The sequence below is a fragment of the Capricornis sumatraensis genome, chromosome 4, assembly GCF_032405125.1.
Source record: "Capricornis sumatraensis isolate serow.1 chromosome 4, serow.2, whole genome shotgun sequence".
Classification (NCBI taxonomy): domain Eukaryota; kingdom Metazoa; phylum Chordata; class Mammalia; order Artiodactyla; family Bovidae; genus Capricornis; species Capricornis sumatraensis.
The window spans coordinates 87445759-87472543 of NC_091072.1; the positions used below are offsets into that span (position 1 = coordinate 87445759).

Consider the following 26785-nt stretch of genomic DNA (forward strand, 5'->3'; position numbering starts at 1 on the left):
TGAATATGCTATCTAGGTAGGTCATAACTTTTCTTCTAAGGAGGAAGCGTCTTTTCATTTCATGGCTGCAGTCACCATCTGCAGTGATTTGGGGGCCCCCAAAAATAAAGTCTAACACTGTTTCCACTGTTTCCCCATCTATTTGCCATGAAGTGATGGGACCAGATTCCATGATCTTCGTTTTTTGAATGTTGAGCTTTAAGCCAACTTTTTCACTCTCCTCTTTCACTTTCATCAAGAGGCTCTTTAGTTCTTCTTCACTTTCTGCCATAAGGGTGGTGTCATCTGCTATCTGAGGTTATTGATATTTCTCCCAGCAATCTTGATTCCAGCCTGTGCTTCTTCCAGCCCAGCGTTTCTCATGATGTACTCTGAATATTAGTTAAATAAGCAGGGTGAAAATATACAGCCTTGACGTACTCCTTTTCCTATTTGGAACCAGTCTGTTGTTCCATGTCCAGTTCTAACTGTTGCTTCCTGACCTGCATATATGTTTCTCAAGAGGTAGGTCAGGTTGTCTGGTATTCTCATCTCTTTCAGAGTTTTCCACAGTTTATTGTAATCCACACAGTCAAAGGCTTAGGCATAGTCAATAAAGCAGAAATAGATGTTTTTCTGGAACTCTCTTGCTTTTTCCATGATCCAGCAGATGTTGGCAATTTGATCTCTGGTTCCTCTGCCTTTTCTAAAACCAGCTTGAACATCACGGAGTTCACGGTTCACGTATTGCTGAAGCCTGGCTTGGAGAATTTGGAGCATTACTTTACTAGCATGTGAGATGAGTGCAATTGTGTGGTAGTTTGAGCATTCTTTGGCATTGCCTTTCTTTGGGATTGGAATGAAAACTGACCTTTTCCAGTCCTGTGGCCACTGCTGAGTTTTCCAGATTTGCTGGCATATTGAGTGCAGCACTTTCACAGCATCATCTTTCAGGATTTGAAACAGCTCCACTGGAATTCCATCACCTCCACTAGCTTTGTTCATAGTGATGCTTTCTAAGGCCCACTTGACTTCACATTCCAAGATGTCTGGCTCTAGATGAGTGATCACATCATCATGATTATCTGGGTCGTGAAGATCTTTTTTGTACAGTTCTTCCATGTATTCTTGCCACCTCTTCTTAATATCTTCTGCTTCTGTTAGGTCCAGACCATTTCTGTCCTTTATCGAGCCCATCTTTGCATGAAATATTCCCTTGGTATCTCTAATTTTCTTGAAGAGATCTCTAGTCTTTCCCATTCTGTTGCTTTCCTCTATTTCTTTGCATTGATCGCTGAAGAAGGCTTTCTTATCTCTTCTTGTTATTCTTTGGAACTCTGCATTCAGATGCTTATATCTTTCCTTTTCTCCTTTGCTTTTCGCCTCTCTTCTTTTCACAGCTATTTGTAAGGCCTCCCCAGACAGCCATTTTGCTTTTTTGCCTTTCTTTTCCATGGGGATGGTCTTGATCCCTGTCTCCTGTACAATGTCACGAACTTCATTCCATAGTTCATCAGGCACTCTATCTATCAGATCTAGGCCCTTAAATCGATTTCTCACTTCCACTGTATAATCATAAGGGATTTGATTTAGGTCATACCTGAATGGTCTAGCGGTTTTCCCTACTTTCTTCAATTTGAGTCTGAATTTGGTAATAAGGAGATAATGATGTGAGCCACAGTCAGCTCCTGGTCTTGTTTTTGTTGACTGTATAGAGCTTCTTCATCTTTGGCTGCAAAGAATATGATCAATCTGATTTCGGTGTTTACCATCTGGCAATGTCCATGTGTAGAGTCTTCTCTTGTGTTGTTGGAAGAGGGTGTTTGCTATGACCAGTGCATTTTTTTGGCAAAACTCTATTAGTCTTTGCCCTGCTTCATTCTGCATTCCAAGGCCAAATTTACCTGTTACTCCAGGTGTTTCTTGACTTCCTACTTTCGCATTCTAGTCCCCTATAATGAGAAGGACATCTTTTTTGGTGTTAGTTCTAAAAGGTCTTGTAGGTCTTCATAGAACCATTTGACTTCAGCTTCTTCAGTGTTACTGGTTGGCGCATAGACTTGGATTACTGTGATACTGAATGGTTTGCCTTGGAAATGAACAGAGATCATTCTGTCGTTTTTGAGATTGCATCCAAGTACTGAATTTTGGACTCTTCTGTTGACCATGATGGCTACTCCATTTCTTCTGAGGGATTCCTGCCTGCAGTAGTAGATATAATGGTCATCTGAGTTAAATTCACCTATTCCAGTCCATTTTTAGGAGAAGGCAATGGCACCCCACTCCAGTACTCTTGCCTGGAAAATCCACTGGACAGAGGAGCCTGGTGGGCTGCAGTCCATGGGATCGCTATGAGTTGGACACGACTGAGCGACTTCACTTTCACTTTTCACTTTCATGCATTGGAGAAGGAAATGGCAACCCATTCCAGTGTTCTTGCTTGGAGAATCCCAGGGACAGCAAAGCCTGGTGGTCTGCTGTCTATGGGGTCACACACAGTTGGACACAACTGAAGTGACTTAGCAGCAGTCCATTTTAGTTCACTGATTCCTAGATTGTCGATGTTCACTCTTGCCATCTCTTGTTTGACCACTTCCAATTTGCCTTGATTCATGGACCTGACATTCCAGGTTCCTATGCAATACTGCTCTTTACAGCATCGGACCTGGCTTCTATCACCAGTCACATCCATAGCTGGGTATTGCTTTTGCTTTGGCTCCATCCCTTCATTCTTTCTGGAGTTATTTCTCCACAGATCTCCAGTAGCATGTTGGGCACCTACTGACCTGGGGAGTTCCTCTTTCAGTATCCTATCATTTTGCCTTTTCATACTGTTCATGGGGTTCTCAAGGCAAGAATAGTGAAGTGGTTTGCCATTCCCTTCTCCAGTGGACCACATTCTGTCAGACCCCTCCACCATGACCCGCCCATCTTGGGTTGCCCCATGGGCATGGCTTAGTTTCATTGAGTTAGACCAGGCTGTGGTCCTAGTGTGATTAGATTGACTAGTTTTCTGTGAGTATGATTCCAGTGTGTCTGCCCTCTGATGCCCTCTTGCAACACCTACCATCTTACCTGGGTTTCTCTTACCTTAGGTGTGGGGTATCTCTTCATGGCTACTCCAGCAAAGTGCAGCTGCTGTTCCTTATCTTGGACGAGGGGTATCTCCTCACCACTGCCCTTCCTAACCTTCAACGTGTGAAAGCTCCTCTAGGCCCTCCTGCACCTGCACAACCACCGCTCCTTGGACAAGTTCTTAGCTTTCTATAATCCTTTATAGACCCCACTGTACCTTCCCAGCCTTCTTTCCCACTATTCCTCTACTGTAACTTTCTCTTCCTAGCCAAACTAGTCCACTCATTGTCACACATCTTATTTTCTGTTCTGCTGCAAATTTTTCCCTATATCAGTCTCACCTGTGGAACATTCTGTCACATTGATGATAACCAAAATGCGTGCCATTCACAAGGTACAATTCAAGTACTATCTCTTTATTGATACAAACTCTCTTTAGACACTTACGCTAAAAGGGATGCATTCCTCCTCTGAATTCCTCTGTACCCATATTCAACAGGAAACAAGTGCCAAGTCCGAGAAATAAGTGCTATTTGAGTGCTGCTGTTGTTGTTGTTCAGTCGCTAAGTTGAGTCCAACCCCATGGACTGTCACCCACCAGGCTCCTCTGTAAAGACATTTCCCAGGCAAGAACACTGGCATGAGTTGCCATTGCCTTCTCCAGGCCATCTCCCTAACCCAGGAATCAAACCCACATCTCCTGCATTGGCAGGAGGATTCTTTATCACTGAGTCATCAGGGAAGCCCATATTTGAGAGCTGAAAGGGGAGCTATACTCAAACTATGAGATTTGAACAAAGTCTCTAAAAGTTGGAATACTGCTGAACAGGATCTTGAAAGAAGGAGCAATGTTTGTGGTTTTAAAAGGTGGTAGGGTGGGCATTTCTGACTGGAGAAGTATCATTAACTCAAAAAGGAAGATTCAAAAAGAAAAGGTTGTTTTGCAAAGATTCAAATGCAAACAATGGCACAAAGGGTACAACGTCAACAACAGAAAGACAAAAAGCTTGAAAGTTCATCCAATCATATTATGTAAGGCATGAATACCATGGAAGCATCCTTAGACACTGTACTGTGACCATCTGCAGTTTTTGCTGGTGCTTGTGTATGTGCAGTCACGTCCAACTCACTGTGACCCTTTGGGGTATAGCCCACCAGACTCCACTGTCCATGGAATTTTCCAGGCAAGAATACTGGAGTGGATTGCCCTTTCCTGCTCCAGAGGGTCTTCCTGACCCAGGGGTCGAAACTGTGTCTCCTGCATCTCCTGCATTGGCAGGCGGATTCTTTACCACCAAGCCACCTGGGAAGCCTGTACAGTTTTTGAGTATTGAGTAACATGATCAGGTTCCTATTTCAGAGAGATGAACCTAGCAACTGTGTATATCATGAATTAGCCCAGGAAGAGTCTTGAGACTTGGAAGCCAAGATGAGATCATCGTTAATCATGAAGTAAGATTTCAAAAACGTGAGCACAGTTTATAGAAAGAAAAGCATGGTTCCCGAAAGCTCAGTGGAGGTGGGAAACATAAGAATTGGTAACAGACTGGATGTGGGAAGTGAGAGAGGGGGAGATATTGAAGATGGCTCCAAGATTTCTAGGCTGGAAAACTTGTGGCTGCTTGGTAATGCCATTGAGGAAAAAGATAATTAATTCTGTTTTAGATACATTGAATTTAGAGACACTGAACTGCAGCAAGTGTAAAATAGCAACAGCAGAAGTGCCAGCTAGGAGGTGGAATGCTAATCTAGAGTTTAGGAGAAACTTGGGGAACTTAAGTGTAGATTTGGAAGAAATTTACATAAAGATGGTTAAAATTGCTGAAAGAGAGAAAGAGACAGACAGAGAAAGTTTGTAAAGTTGATAACTTGCCATCTAAAGAGATTCACGAGTAAACCTTCCATGACAGGTAATATTTCTGTTCAGCTATTACCTTGATTTAAAAAAAAAAAAAAAGCCTTGGAAATATGTGCCTTTAGCCACATCCTCTCTCCTAACCTGAACTGAATCTTCAGCTGTTCACTAACATCTTTCACATCAGTATGTGTATGTGCTAGTTGCTCAGTCTTTTCCAACTCTTTGCGACCCCGTGGACTATAGCTCACCAGCCCCCTCTGTGGAATTCGCCAGGCAAGAATACTGGTGTGGGTTGCCATTCTCTTTTCCAGGGGATCTTCCTGACCCAGGGATTGAACCCGGGTCTCCTGCATTGCAGGCGGATTCTTTACCATCTGAGGCACCAGGGAAGCCCCAGCCACATTATTATATCCAGGACCAAAGCCTCTACTCTCTTCCTCAAATCAGACCTCATTCCAGAACTCCCACTGCATCTCAGTGACACTGCCATTCTTCCAGTCCTCCGGGCGAGTCACCTTTGACTTTTTGCTTTTCTCATTGTTCAGCTCCACTCCTCCACGCTCACTTTTGTCATGTATGTAGGTCTTTCCCCTCCTTGCTACTGCCCATACCTTACTAAATTTCAGGCCCTAGTTCTTTGTAGAACAGCTGGTACCTTTTTCACTATTCTTTCCACCCACCACCTCCCTCGATCCCATTCATCCTCCTTCTTAGACCTAAAAGGAAGAATGCTTTTGCAGCATTTAGCAGAGGGCCAGGTTTGTACACTCAGTACACGAGAGCTGCTGCTATTATCATAATTATTATTATTGATCCTAATGGTTGTTTTCAATGTTAAAGGAATATATTTTATCTCTTCTATTTTCCCTGCACCTGTTAATTCGCTGTCTGTTCTTTTCAGTGCAGGGATAGGCAGGACGGGGTGTTTTATTGCTACATCCATTGGCTGTCGACAGTTGAGAGAAGAAGGGGTTGTGGACGCACTGAGCATCGTCTGCCAGCTTCGTGTGGACAGGTGAGTGTTGGCGGGATGTAACAAGAGACACTTCAGAGCAGCAGCAGCATCACAACCTTATTTAATCACACTCCTAACTCTGTAAAGATTTGTGTAAAATGCTTAAGAATGCACATTATACTAAAAAGTCATCAAAGAAAGTGTTATTTGCACCACTGACCCTCAGGAACCCAAAATCAAGAGCTTGTGCTTAACCCTCCTTGTCCTTATGCAGGTTGTTTATAGTGGTAGCTCTTAGATTTCCACCTCTGTTCCTTCACAGGGACTTTGCATTTTCATTTGAATTCACTGAGTCCTTCACTTTAGGATCTTGCTCCTTTAGAATGAGGCATATGCCATACTACCAAGAGTCATCTTTTTTCTCCATTCACCCTTTTTTAATTGTGAAAAATGCACATGACAAAATTTACCATCTTAACCATTTTTAATAGTACAGTTCAGAGTGTTAAGTATATTCGTATTGTTGTGCAACAAATCTCTAAACTCTTTTCATCTTGCAAAGCTCTGTACCCAGTTTCTTGGCAACCACCACTCACCTTCTGACTCTTTGAATTTGACTACTCATGAGGGGCCTCATATAAGTGGAATCATGTGGTATTTGTGTGTTACTGGCTTATTTCGCTTAGCATGGTATCTCCAAGATTCATCCATATTGTAGCATGTGTCATAATCTCCTTCCTTTTTAAGGCTGAATAATATTCCGTTGTATGTATATACCATAATTTCTTTATCCAGCTGTCTGTTCTTGGGCTCTTAAGTTGCTGCCACCTTTTGGCTGCTGTGAATAATGCTGCAAGTATACAAATAGCTACTTGAGATTCTCTAGGGTACATACTCAGAAGTGAGAAGGCTCGAGCATACGGTAATATTTTTAATTTTTCAAGGAATGCCACACTGGTTTCCACAGAAGCTGTACCATTTACATTCTCATCAACAGTATACAGGGATTCCAACTTGTTTGTTGTTTCGTAGTAGTAGTCATCCTAATGGGTGTGTGGTGAGAGAGTCATTTTCAGGTACAGATGGTTGGATAACCTTTGTGATGGTCTCTGTTTATGCACTGAAAACAGAACAAACAAGCGATTTCTTTTCTTGCTCACTCCAAAACTAAACCTGGGAAAATGAACAGCTGAGTGAATGGCGGGCGAGTGACAGAGAAAGTGGGCAGATGCTCCCTCACAGCAGGCACGGAGGAAGGTGCTTGCAAGCACGTGAGCAGAGGACCTGCCTGCTCTGGAGTCCACTGGGCTGTTGTGGGAGAAGAGCTGTCTCGAGAGCTCGGCTGTGGGTTCTCTTCATTCATACGGCAAGTGCGTATCAACCACCTTCTAACTGCAAGGCCTTGTTCTGGATGCTGCAAGTCCTGAAACAACGTGAGGGAGGCTCTGCTCTCCTAGAGTTTACACGCTAACAGTAAGAGAGAAGAGATAATAAACAGCAAGGAAATAAACCGGATAATTTCAGACAGATAAATGCTGTGAGGTAATAAAACACGAGAAGACTCTACACATGGACATCGCCAGATGGTAAACACCGAAATCAGATTGATCATATTCTTTGCAGCCAAAGATGGAGAAGCTCTATACAGTCAACAAAAACAAGACCAGGAGCTGACTGTGGCTCAGATCATTAACTCCTTATTACCAAATTCAGACTCAAATTGAAGAAAGTAGGGAAAACCGCTAGACCATTCAGGTATGACCTACATCAAATCCCTTATGATTATACAGTGGAAATGAGAAATAGATTTAAGGGCCTAGATCTGATAGATAGACTACCTGATGAACTATGGAATGAAGTTCGTGACATTGTACAGGAGACAGGGATCAAGACCATCCCCATGGAAAAGAAATGCAAAAAAGCAAAATGGCTGTCTGGGGAGGCCTTACAAATAGCTGTGAAAAGGAGAGAGGCGAAAAGCAAAGGAGAAAAGGAAAGATATAAGCATCTGAATGCAGAGTTCCAAAGAATAGCAAGAAGAGATAAGAAAGCCTTCTTCAGCGATCAATGCAAAGAAATAGAGGAAAACAACAGAATGGTAAAGATGAGAGATCTCTTTAAGAAAATCAGCGATACCAAGGGAATATTTCATGCAAAGATGGGCTCGATAAAGGACAGAAATGGTCTGGACCTAACAGAAGCAGAAGATATTAAGAAGAGGTGGCAAGAATACATGGAAGAACTGTACAAAAAAGATCTTCACGACCCAGATAATCATGATGATGTGATCACTCATCTAGAGCCAGACATCTTGGAATGTGAAGTCAAGTGGGCCTTAGAAAGCATCACTATGAACAAAGCTAGTGGAGGTGATGGAATTCCAGTGGAGCTGTTTCAAATCCTGAAAGATGATGCTGTGAAAGTGCTGCACTCAATATGCCAGCAAATCTGGAAAACTCAGCAGTGGCCACAGGACTGGAAAAGGTCAGTTTTCATTCCAATCCCAAAGAAAGGCAATGCCAAAGAATGCTCAAACTACCACACAATTGCACTCATCTCACATGCTAGTAAAGTAATGCTCCAAATTCTCCAAGCCAGGCTTCAGCAATACGTGAACCGTGAACTCCGTGATGTTCAAGCTGGTTTTAGAAAAGGCAGAGGAACCAGAGATCAAATTGCCAACATCTGCTGGATCATGGAAAAAGCAAGAGAGTTTCAGAAAAACATCTATTTCTGCTTTATTGACTATTCCAAAGCCTTTGACTGTGTGGATCACAATACACTGTGGAAAATTCTTCAAGAGATGGGAATACCAGACCACCTAACCTGCCTCTTGAGAACTCTGTATGCAGGTCAGGAAGCAACAGTTAGAACTGGACATGGAACAACAGACTGGTTCCAAATAGGAAAAGGAGTACGTCAAGGCTGTATATTGTCACCTTGCTTATTTAACTTATATGCAGAGTACATCATGAGAAATGCTGGGCTTGAAGAAACACAAGCTGGAATCAAGATTGCTGGGAGAAATATCAATAACCTCAGATATGCAGATGACACCACCCTTATGGCAGAAAGTGAAGAGGAGCTAAAAAGCCTTTTGATGAAAGTGAAAGAAGAGAGCAAAAAAGTTGTCTTAAAGCCCAACATTCAGAAAACGAAGATCATGGCATCCGGTCCCATCACTTCATGGGAAATAGATGGGAAACAGTGGAAACAGTGTCAGACTTTATTTTTTCGGGCTCCAAAATCACTGCAGATGGTGACTGCAGCCATGAAATGAAAAGACGCTTACTCCTTGGAAGAAAAGTTATGACCAACCTAGACAGTATATTCAAAAGCAGAGATATTACTTTGCCGACTAAGGTCCGTCTAGTCAAGGCTATGGTTTTTCCTGTGGTCATGTATGGATGTGAGAGTTGGACTGTGAAGAAGGCTGAGCACTGAAGAATTGATGCTTTTGAACTGTGGTGCTGGAGAAGACTCTTGACAGTCCCTTGGACTGCAAGGAGATCCAACCAGTCCTTTCCGAAGGAGATCAGCCCTGGGATTTCTTTGGAGGGAATGATGCTAAAGCTGTAGCTCCAGTACTTTGGCCACCCCATGCGAAGAGTTAACTCATTGGAAAAGACTCTGATGCTGGGAGGGATTGGGGGCAGGAGGAGAAGGGGACGACAGAGGATGAGATGGCTGGATGGCATCATGGACTCGATGGACTTAAGTCTGAGAGAACTCCAGGGAGACGGTGATGGACAGGGAGGCCTGGCGTGCTGTGATTCATGGGGTCGCAAAGAGTCGGACACAACTGAGAGATTGAACTGAACTGATATCTAAAAATTCAAAACTCAAATTCCCTTTGGGGATGAGGTTTTCCCTCCTCATTGCTATCCTTCTTTCTTTCCTTTTAAATAATCATTTCTCCATCTTTGTAAGTGTATCTTCCCTCTATTTTTCTTTTAACTCTGACTGGCTTGTTAGAGGCTGTTACCCATGGTGATTACAATTATGGACTCTTTAACAGACTGCCTGGTTTTGCATCCTGGCTCCCACCATTGCCTGGTTGTGTGCCCTTGGGCAAGTTACAGGACTTCTCCTTGCCTTGATTTTCTCATCTGGAAAATGGAAGTAATAATAATATCTAATTCTTATGTTTTTATAAGAATTAAAAGGTAATCTGTAAAGTGGCTGGCACATAAGCATGTAACCAAGGTTAGCCACAGTTATTATCAATAGATACAGCAAGAACCTGGGCATGCATCTGTAAAATGGAAATAATAATATATACCTCACAGGGTTACGGTAAGAGTAAGATGAGATTACACCTGTGATGTACTGATGTTTCTTTTTTGAATTCTTACTGAATTTGTTATAATATTGTTTCTGTTATTTACATTCTGGTTTTTTGGCTGTGAGGCAGGTGGGATCTTAACTCCCTGAGCAGGGACTGAACCCACATACTCTGCATTGGAAGTCTTAACCAGTAGACCACCAGGGAAGTCCCCTAGTCAGGTTTCTTACCCTCTCTCTACCCTCTTCCCCACTTCTGCCTTTCCATGTATGCTAAGTTGCTTCAGTTGTGTCTTTCAGTCAAAGAGTCATGACTCTTTGTGACCTCATGGACTGTAGCCCGCCAGGCTCCTCTGTCCGTTGGATTCAGGCAAGAATACTGGATTGAGTTGCCATACCCTCCTCCAGGAGATCTTTCCAACGGAGAGATAGAACCCGAGTCTCTCCTGTCTCCTGCATTATAAGGCAGGTTCTTTACCACTAGCGCCACCTGGGAAGCCTCACATGTAACAGCTTCCAAAAATGTTTTTGTACGTGAGATCAGCTCCAGTTCTCTGCCCCCTCCTCTTATATTTACTGTCTCAGTTTCCTGAAAGTGCCTTGTTTCTATCCACTACTACGCATCCCAACTGGAATAGGATTCATTTGCTTCACTTCAGACTCTGGGACCTACCTTCACCAAGAGAGACCCTACATTAGAGAGTGAGGGACAGCACCCACTCAGCCTGGAGCTGCTCCTGGAGTGACTTTAATCTCTTCAGCTTTGTGCTTCTGTGAACAAGGCTCCTTCATGGGATCCACAGATCCCTAGGGACTCCAGTTCACATCCGTGCCCTTGATCTGACTCTATTTGAAACAACGCCTTGAATAAAGGGGGCTTGGTTTGTTCATTGTTTAGGCTCTTGTGCCTCTTAGATCTTGTCTATTCACCCACCCCTATATCCCTCCTCCCCTATCTGCTTCTGTAGCCTGACATCCACCTTGGTTTCTACTTCCCAGTCACTTTACTCTGTCAAGTCTACCAAATTGTCCTCTAACTTTGAAGAAAATCACAAATACATTTTTTAAACCTTATCACAATGCCTCCTCTCATCGACTCCTTCCTTCCTAAAGCAAATAGGCAGAAAATTTAGCCTTGGCCTCCCATGAATACCAAGGTCTTCCCACAAGGCTTGTCATTTTGTTCCAGGTAGGAGTTTCAAAACATTCCGCTTCTCTGCTGATCTAAACTATATAGGTTCCCTAACCCCTGGATTTGAATTACTGCCAATACATGTCTCGAAATCATACTAACTGATTTATTCATCAAGATCCCTCCTATATAAATCCTAAGCAGCTGCTTCTGTTGTTTATGAAGCAGATCATCTCCTTGAAATTTTCCTTGGAAAGTCTTTTCTTTGCCTTCCTTCCTTCGTAGGATTAACATTAGTTGGTTCAGTCGCTCAGTCATGTCCAACTCTTTGCAACCCCATGAACGTCAGGATTCCCTGTCCATCACCAACTCCCAGAGCTTGCTCAAACTCATGTCCATTGAGTCAGCAATGCTATCCAACAATCTCATCCTCTGTCGTTCCCTTTGCTTCCTGCATTCCATCTTTCCTAGCATCAGGGTCTTTTCCAATGAGTCAATTCTTCACATCAGGTGGCCATAGTATTTGAGTTTGAGCTTCAGCATCAGTCCTTCCAATGAATATTCAGGACTGGTTTCCTTCAGGATTGACTGGTTGGATCTCCTTGTAGTCCAAGGGACTCTCAAGAGTCTTCTCCAAAACCACAGTACAAAAGCATCAATTCTTTGTCACTCAGCTTTGTTTATAGTCCAACTCTCACATCCATACATGACTACTGGGAAAATCATAACTTTGACTAGATGGACCCTTGTTGGAAAAGTAATGTCTCTGCTTTTTAATATGCTATCTAGGTTTTTCAAAGCTTTTCTTCCAAGGAGTAAACATCTTTTAATTTCATGGCTGCAGTCACCATCTGCATTGATTTTGGAGCCCAAGAAAATGAAGTCTGTCACTGTTTCCACTGTTTTCCCATCTATTTGCCATGAAGTGATGGGACTAGATGTCATGATCTTACTTTTTTTAATGTTGAGTTTTAAGCCAATTTTTTCACTCTCCGCTTTCACTTTCATCAAGAGGCTCTTTAGTTTCTCTTCACTTTCTGCCATAAGGGTGATATCATCTCCATATCTGAAGTTATTGATATTTCTCCCAGCAATCTTGATTCCAGCTTGTGCTTCATCCAGCCCAGCATTTCCCATTATATAGTCTACATATAAGTTAAATAAGCAGGGTGACAATATACAGCTTTGACAATATACCTCCTTTCCCAATTTGGAACCAGTCTGTTGTTCCATGTTTGGTTCTAACTGTTGCTTCTTGACCTACATACAGATTTCTCAACAGGCAGATAAGGTAGTCTGCTATTCCCGTCTCTTGAATTTTCCACAGTTTGTTTGATCTGCAGAAGTAGATGATTTTCTGGAATTTTCTTGCTTTTTCTATGATTCAGTGGATGTTGGCAATTTGATCTCTGGTTCCTCTGTCTTTTCTAAATCCAGCTTGGACATCTGGAAGTTCACAGTTCATGTACTATTGAAGCCTGGCTTAGAAAATTTTGAGCATTACTTTGCTAGCATGTGAGATGAGTGCAATTGTGTGGTAGTTTGAACATTCTTTGGATTAATATAGATTTTCTTGTTTTTTCCTTCTCTTGTGAACTTCCTTTGTTCAGTCGCTCCGCCGTGTCTGACTCTTTGCAACCCCATGGACTGCAGCACACCAGGCTTCCCTGTCCTTCACCCTCTCCTGGAACTTGCTCAAACTCATGTCAGTTGAGTCAGTGATGCCATCCAACCATCTCATCCTCTGTCGTTCACTTCTCCTACTGCCTTCAATCTTTTCCTGGCATCAAGGTCTTTTCAAATGAGTCAGTTCTTCATATCAGGTAGCCAAAGTATTGGAGCTTCAGTCTCAGCATCAGTCCTTCCAATGAATATTCAGGACTGGTCTCCTTTAGGATGGACTGGTTGGATCTCCTTACAGTTCAAAGGACTCTCAAGAGTCTCCTCCAACAGCACAGTTCAAAAGCATCAGTTCTTCAGTGCTCAGCCTTCTTTATGGTCCAACTGTCACATCCATACATGACTACTGGAAAAAACCATAGCTTTGACTAGATGGACCTTTGTTGGCAAATTAGTGTCTCTGTTTTTTAATATGCTGTCTATGTTTGTCATAGCTTTTTTTCCAAGGAGCAAGCATCTTTTAATATCATGGCTGCAGTCATCTTCTGCAGTAATTTTGGAGCCCAAGAAAATGAAGTCTGTCACTGTTTCCATTTTTTTCCCATCTATTTACCATGAAGTGATGGGACCAGATGTCATGATCTTACTTTTTTGAATGTTGAGTTTTAAGCCAGGTTTTTCACTCTCCTTTCACTTTCATCAGGACTTCCCTGGTGGCTCAGACAGTAAACTGTCTGCCTACAATGCGGGAGACCAGAGTTCAGTCCCTGAGTTGGAGGATCCCCTGGAGAAGGAAATGGCACCCCACTCCAGTATTCTTGCCTGGAAAATCCCATGGACAGAGGATTCTGGTAGGCTACAGTCCAAGGGGTCGCAAAGAGTCAGACATGACTGAGTGACTTCACTTTCACTTTCATCAAGAGGCTCTTTAGTTCCTCTTCACTTTCTGCCATAAGGGTGGTGTCATCTGCATATCTAAGGTTATTGATATTTCTCCCAGCAATCTTGATTCCAGCTTGTGCTTTATCCAGCCCAGCATTTCACATGATGTATCTGCATATAAGTTAAATAAGCAGGGTGAAAATATACAGCCTTGACGTACTCCTTTTCCTATTTGGAACCAGTCTGTTGTTCCATGTCCAGTTCTAACTGTTGCTTCTTAACCTGCATACAGGTTTCTCAGGAGGCAGGTAAGGTAGTCATATATTCCTATCTCTTGAAGAATTTTTTACAGTTTGTTGTGATCCACACAATCAAAGGCTTTAGTTAAGTCAGTGAAGCAGAAGTGGATGTTTTCTGGAATTCTTTTGCTTTTTCCATGTTCAAATGGGTGTTGGCAATTTGATCTCTGGTTCTCTGCATTTTCTAAATCCAGCTTGAACATCTGGAAGTTCTCGGATTCACATACTGTTGAAGCCTAGCTTGGAGAATTTTGAGCATTACTTTGCTAGCATGTGAAATGAATACAATTTGCACTTTCTTAGTTGTTATAAAAAGCAAAACAGAAAACCTCACTCCTTTCTTTGACCCCATCCAACTTCTTCCAATACTTCTTGTGTCTTGCTTCATTATTTCATCCATTTATTGTCATATTTCATTTTCAAAATTCCCAATTTATAGGTGACTGCTGCTGTTGACCATGTTTTAACTTATGTCAGTAAATGGAAAACTGGCTTTAGAAAATCTGAATGTCTTCCCTCCTGCTTTTGCAGCTTACTGTTCTTCATCAGTTCTTCAAACCTGTCTGCAGTCCTGGTCTCTGTGGTCATCCTTACCTTCAGTTTGGGGTGTGTCTTCAGACATTCCCAAATGTGCTATTAATTACAGAGATTTATTTAAGCATGACCATTCCACCATAGTCATCAAAGCACATCTCATTTAACTCCAAAAATGAACACAAGAGTCAGAAAACAGATATTCTTTAGCCTCATTTTTAAAAAATAAGTCCGATAAAATTTAGCTAAGAAAATTGGCAAAGTAGACCTCTTTGGCATCTGGGACTTCTGATTTCTAACTCAAGGTATGACTCTTGATTAAAAGTAAATAAGTTTTTGGAATATGTTTATTGCAAAATTGCTAGACAAAAACATAGCTCTTTGAAAATTCTTTGTCAATGAAAAATGCAGTGACGCCACAATTTTTAAAACAATGGTTAACATGAAGGACAGCTGTTTCATGAATAGAGTGATATTGTCAGCAGTTGTCTTAAGAATATAATTTCAGGAACATAGCGATGTTGCCTTGTTCCAAAATATCTATCTATAGAGGGTGCCTAAAATATCTCTGTGTGGCAAATGTCTAAAACACTACTATTAGAGAGCCAATCTTTTTGTTTAAAGAGCTATTCTTTTAAAGTTTCTTGAGCCTAGAGTTGAGAGGTGAGAAGTGTGTATGTGTTAGTGACTCAGTCATGTTCCACTCTCTGAGACCCCCATGGACTATAGCCCGCCAGCCTCCTCTGTCCATGGGATTCTCCAGACAAGAATACTGAAGTGAGTAGCCATTCCCTTCTCCAAGGGATAATCCCAGTTCAAGGATTGAACCCGTGTCTCTTGCATTGCAAGCAGATTCTTTACCTTCTGAGCCACCAGGGAAACCCCTATATCTTCCTGGCTGCTGCTAAGTCACTTCAGTCATGTCCGACTCTGTGCGACCCCATAGACAGCAGCCCACCAGGCTCCCTCGTCCCTGGGATTCTCCAGGCAAGAACACTGGAGTAGGTTGCCATTAACACATTAAACAGGGTGACCTAGCCTTTTCCAGCTTAGGGTATGTTAGCTAGAGAGTGTAAGTCCACACATCAGGAAGGCATTCAGAACAGAGGTTTTGATGAAGGGAATTGAAGAGAGGGCCCCAGAAGAGGTTCTGCCATTGAGACTGCCAGACAGCTCTGTGCACTACGAAGGTGAGAGGCAGAAGACACCTCTCACAAGAGCAGCTACCTGATTTGCAGGGACCAGTAAAAATGAAAATGTGGAGCCCTATTTGAAAAAATGATTAACTCTTTCAAGATGGTGACAGCAGAGCATGAAACCAATACAGGGTCTTCCTCAGAACAGGGAGAGAGGCTGATGTGACTGAGCGTGTCAAACCGATGGAGTCGTCCCTGTCAAGGGATATTTCAGGGTGGGTGTTTGTAAGTGGGTGTGAATTCTGTGTGCTGTGGAACATTCACCCAAGATCTCTGCTGCAAGCAGTCCCCCTGAATCACACATGCATTCATGTATTTGACAAAGGTTTACTGAACATTACTGCTGAACATGCATCAGGTGCCTGGGGAGCATGCATGCATGCTGAGTCACCTCGGTCGTGTCCAACTCTTTGTGACCCTGTGGACTATAGCCCGCCAGGCTCCACTTGCCTGTCCATGGGATTCTCCCAGCAAAAATACCGGAGCGGGTTGCCATTTCCTTCTCCAGGGGATCTTCCCCACCCAGGGATCAAATCTGTATCTCTTACATCTCCTGCATTGGCAGGTGGATTCTTTACCACTAGCACCACCTGGGAAGCCCCCACTTTGGGTAAAGCAAGATGGATTGCTTAACAGATTTTTCCAGACTATGTTTCTCAGGGCCTCTCTTTTTTTAGGTAAAGGTTTTAAAAAACTCTTTATTTTATTTTTGGCCGCACTTGGTCTTCACTGCTGCTCCAGGACTCTCTCTAGTTGTGGTGCTTGGGCTTCTCATTGCGGCGACTTCTCTTCTTGCAGAGCACAGGCGTGAGGTGTGCAGGCTTCAGCAGCTGCAGCATACAGGCTCAGGAGTTGTGGTGCACAGGCTTCATTGCCCTGAGCCACGTGGAATCTTTCTGGACCAGGGATCGAACCATGTCCCCTGTATTGACAGGCGGATTCTTAACCACTGGACCACCAGGGAAGTCCCTCAGGTCACGTTTTAATGATTAGTTAAACTCTGAGAACCTGCTACATGTCAGATTAGCTACAGTACAGATTAGCCTATACTGAGGCAAAAAATAAATAAATAAATAAAAGTTTCTCAATCTTGAGGAAAAAATCTCTATGCTATGTTTCTTAGAACCCGTCTCCACCTGGATAGTCACAAAAAGTATTAAAGTGTTAAAAGATACAAAGCATCCCCCAGCATGGTAATCCATTTCACTTACTTGAAGCACTCTTTCACATTTATTTGACCACATAACACCTCCTGAGACTATCTAAATGAAAGGGAAAGAAATTATAAAATAATAAATATAAGCTGTTCTTTCCAAGTTTGGTGCCAAAGAGAAAACTAGAGATGGCAGAGGAATGTAAGCCTGGGAGGAGACCATTAAAAAGGTGAAAGGAAAGGGCTGCTGCTGCTGCTACTAAGTCGCTTCAGTCGTGTCCGACTCTGTGCGACCCCAGAGATGGCAGCCCACCAGGCTCCCCCGTCCCTGGGATTCTCCAGGCAAGAACACTGGAGTGGGTTGCCATTTCCTTCTCCAGTGCATGAAAGTGGAAAGTGAAAGTGAAGTCTCTCAGTCGTGTCTGACTCTTCGCGACCCCATGGACTGCAGCCTACCAGGCTCTTCCACCCATGGGATTTTCCAGGCAAGAGTACTGGAGTGGGTTGCCATTGCCTTCTCCGAAGGAAAGGGCAGGACTGACTAATTGGAGCATCTAGCTTAGTATAAAAGGGCTACAAAAGATGGAGTCAATATATCATAAGGCTAATATTTTGAACTCTTGAGAGTTCAAGCTCCACCAGATTTTTCCTATCCTCTCATACCTTTTTTAACAACAGCCTCTATCCACTAGTGATCCAAAGCTGGACACTACATCTTCTTTATAGTTTATCCCCCACCACTTGTACCTGCCTCCTCTGAGAAGCCCAAGGCCTGGGTAACAGCAAAGAAAAAAAGTGATTTGGATACTGGAAATGGGTTACATGACTGATAAATCAAGAGTCTGAGGATTGAGTAGGATCAAAAACCTAATCAAAAGAAAACAAAAAAGTAATGACAATGCTTGATCATTGTTATTCAACATAACATAAACAGGCAATTTGTACTCAGATCACAAGTCTGCATTTTAGCAATAAATTCAAATGGTCTGATTTAGAGATGAGTGTGTTGTGCTGAATGGATGCTTCCAGTGTAACAACAGTGACGAAGCCATTTGGTGGATTCCTCATTCTCTGGCAAGACATTATTTTTATTGGCTTTTGGGCAACATCTATTAATAGATGTTATAGTTCTCCCTGAAGATCCATGAGTCTGTGATTCTCCTATTAATAATACTTTTGAGCATATTTTGAACTAAAATAGGATTTTTTTTTTTCCAAATGGGAGTTCAAATTCAGTGCTAGGCACCCACAGGTGTTTTATTTAGAAGTGCATTCATGGATCATTCCTTCATTGCCACTGTGTTCATTTTTGATTAAAAGATGAAGTCGGTAACAGGCAGTTGGGACAGAGCACTGGCTGGTGCATCTCAGGGCTTCCCAGGTAGCACAGTGGTAAAGAATCTGCCTGCCAATGCAGGAAGACACGAGAGACAGGGGTTCTATCCCTGATGTGGGAAGATCCCCGACAGTAGGAAATGGCAACCCGCTCTAGTATTCTTGTGTAGGAAATCCATGGACAGGAGAGGCTGATGGGCTACAGTCCATGGGGTTGCAAAGAGTCAGGCACAACTGAGGGACTGAGCATGTGTGTGCGCACATGCACACACACACACACACATACACACACACACTGGTGAGACTGGGAAGCAGGCAACAACTAGAGAAAGGTGGCAGGGATTGCTGGAGCAGATGTTAAGGAGCCTGAAGCTTGTCCTAGCCCTGCCCCTAATTTCCTGTGTGACCACTTGTCACTCTAGGCCTCTGAGTCTCCGTATGTAGAAGGAGAACTTATCAGAGGTCTCCAACCTGTTTCTGGTGTAAAGGTCTCTTTTTAAGAGTAGAATATTTCATGGACCTCAACCTGATGGTTATACTTTGAATATCTTAGTGCTTATAAATTATCCTATTTTATTACTTAGAAAGCCCTTATTATCTTACTAAATATCACTAAGTTGTTGTGACGATACCACCTAATTAAGAATTCCGGTTGCTATTAAAGCTAAACCAACCAGATTTCACCATATTTAGAGCCTGCTATAATAGATTCATTTAGGCTTATGTATACTCCAAAATCACTGCAGCTGGTGATTGCAGCCATGAAATTAAAAGACGCTTACTCCTTGGAAGGAAAGTTATGACCAACCTATATTCAAAAGCAGAGACATTACTTTTTCAGCAAAGGTCCGTCTAGTCAAAAACTATGGTTTTTCCAGTAGTCACGCATGGATGTGAGAGTTGGACTGTGAAGAAGGCTGAACGCCGAAGAATTGATGCTTTTGAACTGTGGTGTTGGGAAGACTCTCTTGAGTCCCTTGGACTGCAAAGAGATCCAACCAGTCCATCTGAAGGAGATCAGCCCTGGGATTTCTTTGGAAGGAATGATGCTAAAGCTGAAACTCCAGTACTTGGGCCACCTCATGCGAAGAGTTGACTCATTGGAAAAGACTCTGATTCTGGGAGGGATTGGGGGCAGGAGGAGAAGGGGATGACAGAGGATGGGATGGCGGGATGGCATCACCGACTCAATGGCCATGAGTGAACTCTGGGAGTTGGTGATGGACAGAGAGGCCTGGTATGCTGCAATTTATGGGGTTGCAAAGAGGCAGACACAACTGAGCGACTGAACTGATACCATGTTTTGGGCTTCCCTGGTAGCTCAGCTGGTAAAGAATCTGCCTGCAATGCAGGAGACCCCAGTTCAGTTCCTGGGTCAGGAAGATCCCATGAAGAAGGGAGGAGCTGCCCACTCCAGTATTCTGGCCTGGAGAATTCCATGGACTATATAGTCTATGGGGTCACAAAGAGTCGAATATGACTGAGCAGCTTTCACTTCAGATGATGTGTTTGTGGTGTGAGATAGTGATGAAGGTCATTTACACATTGAGTAGGAGAGATACTTGTCCTTTAAAAGAAATAATAATGCCTAGTAATAAAATGGCCTAGGATACTCAGAGACTGCCTCATATGCTTATGGAGAATGACTAAGGAGCCATATGTGACCATCAAAAAACACCTAGGCAGGGAGGAAAGGAATGTGCTCCATTGCAGGCTGACGTCAGGCAATTTTTTCCTCATTGTATTTCTTTTCATCCCACTTGGCACCTCTGAACTCTGGAAGAACTTGAAAACAGAGTTTGGGAAGTGAAACACATAAAATAATTTGTGATCTCAAAGGCTTTTTTTTTTTTCTTCTTCCCCCTCCCCCCTTTTTTCCTTCCCCAGAAACAGGAAACAATCTGTCTAATCCTCCCTTTTGAGAGTCAGTAGTGAAATCTGCAGTTGTCTTTGTACATCCTTACCTTGGGGACCTTAAATTGTAATGACATCCAAAGTCCTTACTTGTGGCTTCCCAGACAGGATAGAAAAATGCTTCCAGTGTGCGTCATATCATTGTTTAAATGTTTTGATTAATCACTTTAGTTTGATGGGTTTTTTTAAACTATAACAACCTAAGAGGAGGAATACATATGCCATCAGTTTCCTTAGCTAATATGTGTCCCCAGAAAATTCTTTGTTTCCAAAACTTGGTTAAAATAATTCCAAAGCTAAAATTTCCACCTCTTAGTATTTTTTTTTTATAAACTTTTGTCTTGCATTGAACCATAACCTTTTGCAATCCCGACTCATCACAGAGATCCCCTTAATTAGTGAATTTCAACAATCTCATTGGAAGATCAGGAATTGAACACTTTAGTTTACTTATTTTAAGAACACTTAAAGATAAATCTTAAAACCTGGTTTGGATTTCCTTGACATCACAGTTCCTAGGCCGTAACAAGATGTCCTCTTGTAAAACAGATTATGCTAACCGAATCTTCCAAGTGGTTGTCAGGACAACTTTTCCTTCTTCTCAGCTAGGATTCAATTGAGTGTTAACCTGGATGTTCAGAAGAAAATTGACCAGCTTTAAGGAAAAAAAAAATATGGGGAACTCAAGATCTGCTAGGGCATTAAATTATCATTTGACTTGTGTTGGCTTTTATGCCCTACAAATACTCTGTAGAGAAAACATCCACATTCAAAATACCTGGTCAGAATCAATCAAAACATTTAGTTTACATTCTCAGTCCTTGAAATGACATGGTGTTTAGACATGGAGAAAACATCTGTCCAAGATATCCCGAGTTCAGCTCCAAACGTTAGCTGTGTTTGACTCATGCCCAAGCTATAAGAGCTTTACCCAGGAGGCACATTATCATCCACACCTTTTGTTCTAAATTTACTGTACCAAACTTTACCAAAAGAATTCCAGATTCGAAAATAATAAAAAGCCAAGGAGCGTCAGTTCCATTGTTAGCCCAGAAATGAGTCACTGCTGCAGAATTTCTTCTGTCTACTGATTAGACCGGATACGCGCTGGGCGGTGCAGCAGGAAAGGCTTGTTGCTCTTTGTATGTGTGAGTTAATAGTCACAAAAGGTCACAATTTTAACATGTTAAAAACCAAATCTCTCTCCTGGGCATCTGGCAGGGTTGTTTTGTTTTTTTTTTTTTTTCAACACACCCTCCCAGGAGCAAAGGGGAAAAAATATAGTCTTTTCCCTTCTAACCTGAGATTACTCTCTGCTGACACGGCTACGTGCTTTTGTGCATGGAGACCAAGATGATATGGATTTTTGTGTTTGGCAGGGCTGATGTGACTTGAGTTATCTGACATTTCTGGAAGGGCAGTTGGTCTGAGTTCTTTCTGGCCTGGCCATGCACACTGTTCATATTCTGTGGCCTCAAAGAAATCAGAGCCTTGCACCCAATACCATTTTTGCAATAGAAGTGACTTTCTTTCAAAGCAGGGCATAATTAGAGTGAAAAGATAGTTTGTCTAAACCAACGTACTTCTGAGGGTGAAAAGGAGGCTTTATTAATAATTAGACCAGGACAGTAGGAGTAAACTGGGTCTGTCCCAAGCAAATCAGGTGCGTGATCACCCTAAGGGTTTGTGTTAACCAAGCATTTACCAAAGGAATAAAAAATAGACTATGTGACATTTATTTAATACTCACTAAGTGACAGCCACTGTGTCCACTAAAAAATACAGTCACAACCTGAAAGTAGAGAGTTATTTTATTTGGTGGGAATGCTTAGGACTCCCAGCCCCACAGAGACAGCATCTCAGTAGCTCTGAGAAAACTGTTCCAAGAAGGTGGAAGGGGAGTCAGGCTATATACAAGTTTACAACAAAGGGAGCAGGTAGTCCGAACATCAAAGATCAGATATCAAGTTAAGGAATTAAGCAATCTACACTTGAGAAGATGCAAGGCTCTGCTGCTAAGTTACTTCAGTCATGTCTGACTCTTTGTGACCCTGGGGACCGTAACCCACTAGGCTCCTCTGTCCATGGGATTCTCCAAGCAAGAATACTGGAGTGGGTTGCCATGCCCTCCAGTGGATCTTCCTGACCCAGGGATCGAACCCACATCTCTTACATCTACCTGCAAGCCTCTGGGCTCACTGAATTCATTCCGTCCTTATGCACCTCAGCTATCTGGAGCCAAATCCTGTTTACTTATTCATCTTGAGGAGTGGTACATAGCTGCTTCATTCCGCCCCGCCTCCCTCCCCCCGCCCCCCCCCCCCCACGCTCCTCAGTGGGGCAGGGAGCGAGGTGAGGGGATCAGAGAGGTCACAGTTTTAGGAGCCCTCATTCACATTTGGCTTCCTTGGTGGCTCAGAAGTTAAAGAATCTGGTTCAATTTCTGGTATGGGAAGATCCCCTGGAGAAGGGAATGCAACCTACTCCAGTATTCTGGCCTGGAAAATTCCATGGACAGAGAAGCCTGGTGGACTACAGTCCATGAGGTCGACTAACGCTTTCACTTTCATTCACATTTGGAGGCCAGAAATTGCTGTTGGCTATGTTATTGCTTGTTTATTGATATGGCAGGAGATGTTTTCATTTCACAACTGTGCTAAGCATTCTATGGATTATCTCATTTAAACCTTGCAAATTTTGAAGCCTATTAGGTAAACACTCTTTGCCAGGCCAGTGGTTTTTAAACCACTGGTTTAAAACCGGTTTTAAACCAGTGGTTTTGGGGGGAAAACAAAACAGTGGGAAGACAAAATCTTCCACAAAACACTGATAAGGAAAACCAATAACAATAATTTTAAAAAGAAAGAAAGAAGAAAGAGTAAAGAGAAATGCCTTGGTCAAAACTGGAATTAGGAACCAGTCTAAGGACACCCTCCTTCCCCACACAGACACTGTGGTAGAACCCTGGGCTCCTGGGAATTCTGTGACTAGCCTTTGGCTAGACGTTAACAGGCTCTGACTCATCTGATCCTCACGATCCTGATGAGGTTTGTCATTAACTTCATTTTACAGGTCAGGAAAATTCAGCTGGGACAGAATAAGTGATTTGTTCAAAAGCATGTAGCTGGTTTGAATTCAAGGTTTCAAACTTGAATGTGTCTGACTCCAGGCTTCCTTCTTTCTACTAGGTCATGTACCTCCACTGTAGGTGCCTCTTCACTAGTAGGTGACTTCTAGGCTGGCTCATATTTAAAAACATATTTGAATTTTTCCATCTAGGCTTACCCACTCCAGTATGCTTGTGGGATAAATCCCATGGATAGACCTGGTGGGCTACAGTCCAAAGGATCACAAAGATTTGGACGTGACTGAGCAACTAAGCACATCTAGGCTTGCCCAGCCTGAGCAGTCTGGCAGAGCAGTCTTCTGCCCGATGTGCTCTTAGTTCTATAAGGTCCTCAGAGGGCTCATTCCATAGCCTACCATCCAGCCCAGATAGCACCAAAGAATAGCTAACACTATGGTATCTGCACATGCTTAGCTGTATAGTAATAAATATTTTTAAATGGACTGTTCATTTATATCTCACAACAGTACTATCAAGCAGATATGGTTAGATGATTACTCATTATTTTGCAGATGAGAAAACAGCACAGCAAAGATTATGTAATAAGGGTGAAGCAGCTAATAAGTGTTGGAGACAATTTGTCTTGACAACAGTGTATGATGTCTTTTTACCTCTTAACACTCTTTGGTCCCTACTGGTAATGAACCTGATGCTTTGGCATCTCAAGTTTTTTCACACTCACAATGGCTCTCATGGTTAACTGGGTTGCCTTGCCCTGCTTTTATATGCACTTACTCATTTTTGATAATCTAATTCCCATTTGGCAATAGGTATTGGCATGCTGCGATTCATGGGGTCTCAAAGAGTCAGACACGACTGAGTGGCTGAACTGAACTGAACTGATTGTACCTTAATGTGTTATACCCCCCAGGAAAAGATTTGTATCTAAACAGGATTCTCCAAGGAGAGATAGTGCTTTAAATACAGTACGTTGGGTAATGGTGGTGATTTTGGCATGCTGCCTGACTGATGACAGCCTTTCTCCACGGAAACATCATCTTGATCACCATGGAACTCTTAACCTTGGTTGAGTTTTTAACTATGATCTGTTGGAGATCAAGGATTATTTAGTGCCTTGATAATTGAGTTTGCTTATGCCTTTTATGTGGTGTTGGAGAAAACTCTTGAGAGTCCCTTGGACTGCAAGGAGATTCAACCAGTCCATCCTAAAGGAACTCGGTCCTGCATATTCATTGGAAGGACTGATGCTGAAGCTGAAACTCCAATACTTTGGCCACCCGATACAAAGAACTGACTCAATGGAAAGGACTCTGATGCTGGGAAAGATTGCAGGCGGGAGGAGAAGGGGACGACAGAGGATGGGATGGTTGGATGTCATCACCAACAGGATAGACATGAGTTTGAGTAGGCTCCAGGAGTTGGTGATGGGCAGGGAAGCCTGGCGTGCTGCAGTCCGTGGGGTCACAGAGTCAGACATGACTGAGCGACTGAACTGACTGATGCCTTTTAACATAATAAAAAGAAAATGTTGGATGATGCCTTTTAAAGTAATAAAAAGAGAATTCCTGCTTCTTACCTTTAAAGACCAGCTTGCTCAGAAACTTTGCATCAGTAATATAGATCCAGACCTCAGCAAGTCCTTGGAGCCCTGTCTGACCCGAAAGGTACCTGCAATCTGAGTCAGAGTTCTCCTGGAGGCTGAATTAGTACGGGGCTCTCTTAAGGGTTCATGATTAATCTTGCTATGTTCATTTATTCCATAAATATATTTTGTTTTAGGCACTATGGTCAGCCTATAAGAGACTGTATTTGTCCATTAACAGGATAAATAAAATCTGCAGGTTAAATTATTAGAATTTAAGGTCTTAAAAAGATCAGCAGTGTTCTACATACCAATACATGTAATTGGAAATAATATTTTAAAAGATGATTGTAATCAGTTCCTAATTTTGAGTCAACTTCCAGTTAATGCATTCTGTGATGCCCCTTCCCTTCTTTTATGCTAGAGCTTATATGTTTTCATACTACATGAGACAGCCTGGCCTCAGTAACCTACTTGACAAGTATTTACTTCAGACTAGTAAATGTTTTCCCCTTTTGGAAATATGCATAAACTGTAACATCATGCCTGCTCTTAAAGGACCTAAAATCTAGTTAGAAATAATTTTGAAATGGAATTAGACAGTATATCACATGATATCAAATTACTTGTAGTCAAGACCCTGTCTTGGCCCTGTCTTTTTCTACTCCTTTATAAATGACAGATAAAAAGACACAGGCATGCTTGTTAACTATCTGGGAGACACCAATCTGGGGGTGAGAAATAAAGGCTAATATACTGAATGATAGAAATAGTGATGTCAGTAAATAAGAACTTTGTGCTGGAATCAACAATTTGAATAGGAATAAACAAAGTTCTGCACTTAGTCTGAAAAAAAAATAAGTACAGAATGGAAGAGAGCTGTGATTTTCACATTCAGAAATAATACTGTGGGCTTTTTCTTTAACCCAAACCTTAACTCAATATCCTAAAATACTTGCTGAGCACCAGGCACTCGGTAGGCACTGCAGGATCTTTCCACCCAGTATACCTGCAGAAGCAGACTCTTTGGTTTATAACATGCAGCTAGAGAGGGAAATATTCCCACTGACCTGATCTCATTGGGAGTAGACACAACACTCTAAGAAGGTCATACTTGATAAAAACAGCCTATGAAAGGGGAGGCTAGACTGGGGAGTGACAGGGAAACCAGGCTGCATAGAAATATTGAGTGACCACAGGATGTTTAGTCTAGAGAAGAAAAGATTATGAGACTTTGATGGTTGTTTTCCAACACTTAGAGAGCTATTGTATGACTCTTAAGAGGAACCTTAAGGCTTTTAGGGTTATTTCAGTTTGACCAATGGGGCAGGTGAAAGTTAAAGAGGAGCAGATTCATTCTGATATCTTCAAAAGTTTTCCTGCCAACCTTGGCAAAGGCTAACTACCCCCCGGCAGAAAATAGCTGACCATCTACCGTGTAGACCTCTCCCTCCTGGAAAGGCAGCATTTTGTTGGCAGTTGGAATGCATGCCCTCTGAGGATCCCTCAGATGCCGAATCTTTCCCTTTTATTTTTCAAAACAAGTGAGAAGTAACCTCACTTTTCATACACCTCCCTTAAGCCTTGATATCTACAAGAGTTTTGCTAGCCTGAAACTAATGAGTTTGTTTCCACATCTTCTCCACCTTCACTGGCAGAAACAACATTTGACTTAGTTAACTGAATGTCATAGTAAGTATACTCCAAGCCTTAAAATTACACTGCTGACTTTTTTGGGGTAAGACGGTGATTAAACCTAGTCTTGACCTTCATTTGTTCAACAGTTGGACATGTAGATACCAGTGTTCACCAGAACATATAAGAAGGGGAAAATCTTGTCTCAAAGTGAAGTAAATGGTGAGAGGAAATTCACAGACCCAGAGCCCAGGAGACTGAGCA

At 42.4% G+C, this 26785-nt stretch overlaps 1 protein-coding gene across 1 annotated transcript in view; it reads left to right on the forward strand.

The window, feature by feature from the left end:
- PTPRR (protein tyrosine phosphatase receptor type R) overlaps nucleotides 1-26785 on the forward strand; it is a 275935-nt gene that overhangs the window by 246209 nt on the left and 2941 nt on the right. Inside the window, exon 13 of the mRNA XM_068970652.1 lies at nucleotides 5814-5927. Within this exon, the coding sequence (XP_068826753.1) occupies nucleotides 5814-5927 (114 nt within the window). The remainder of the gene's footprint in view (nucleotides 1-5813; nucleotides 5928-26785) is intronic.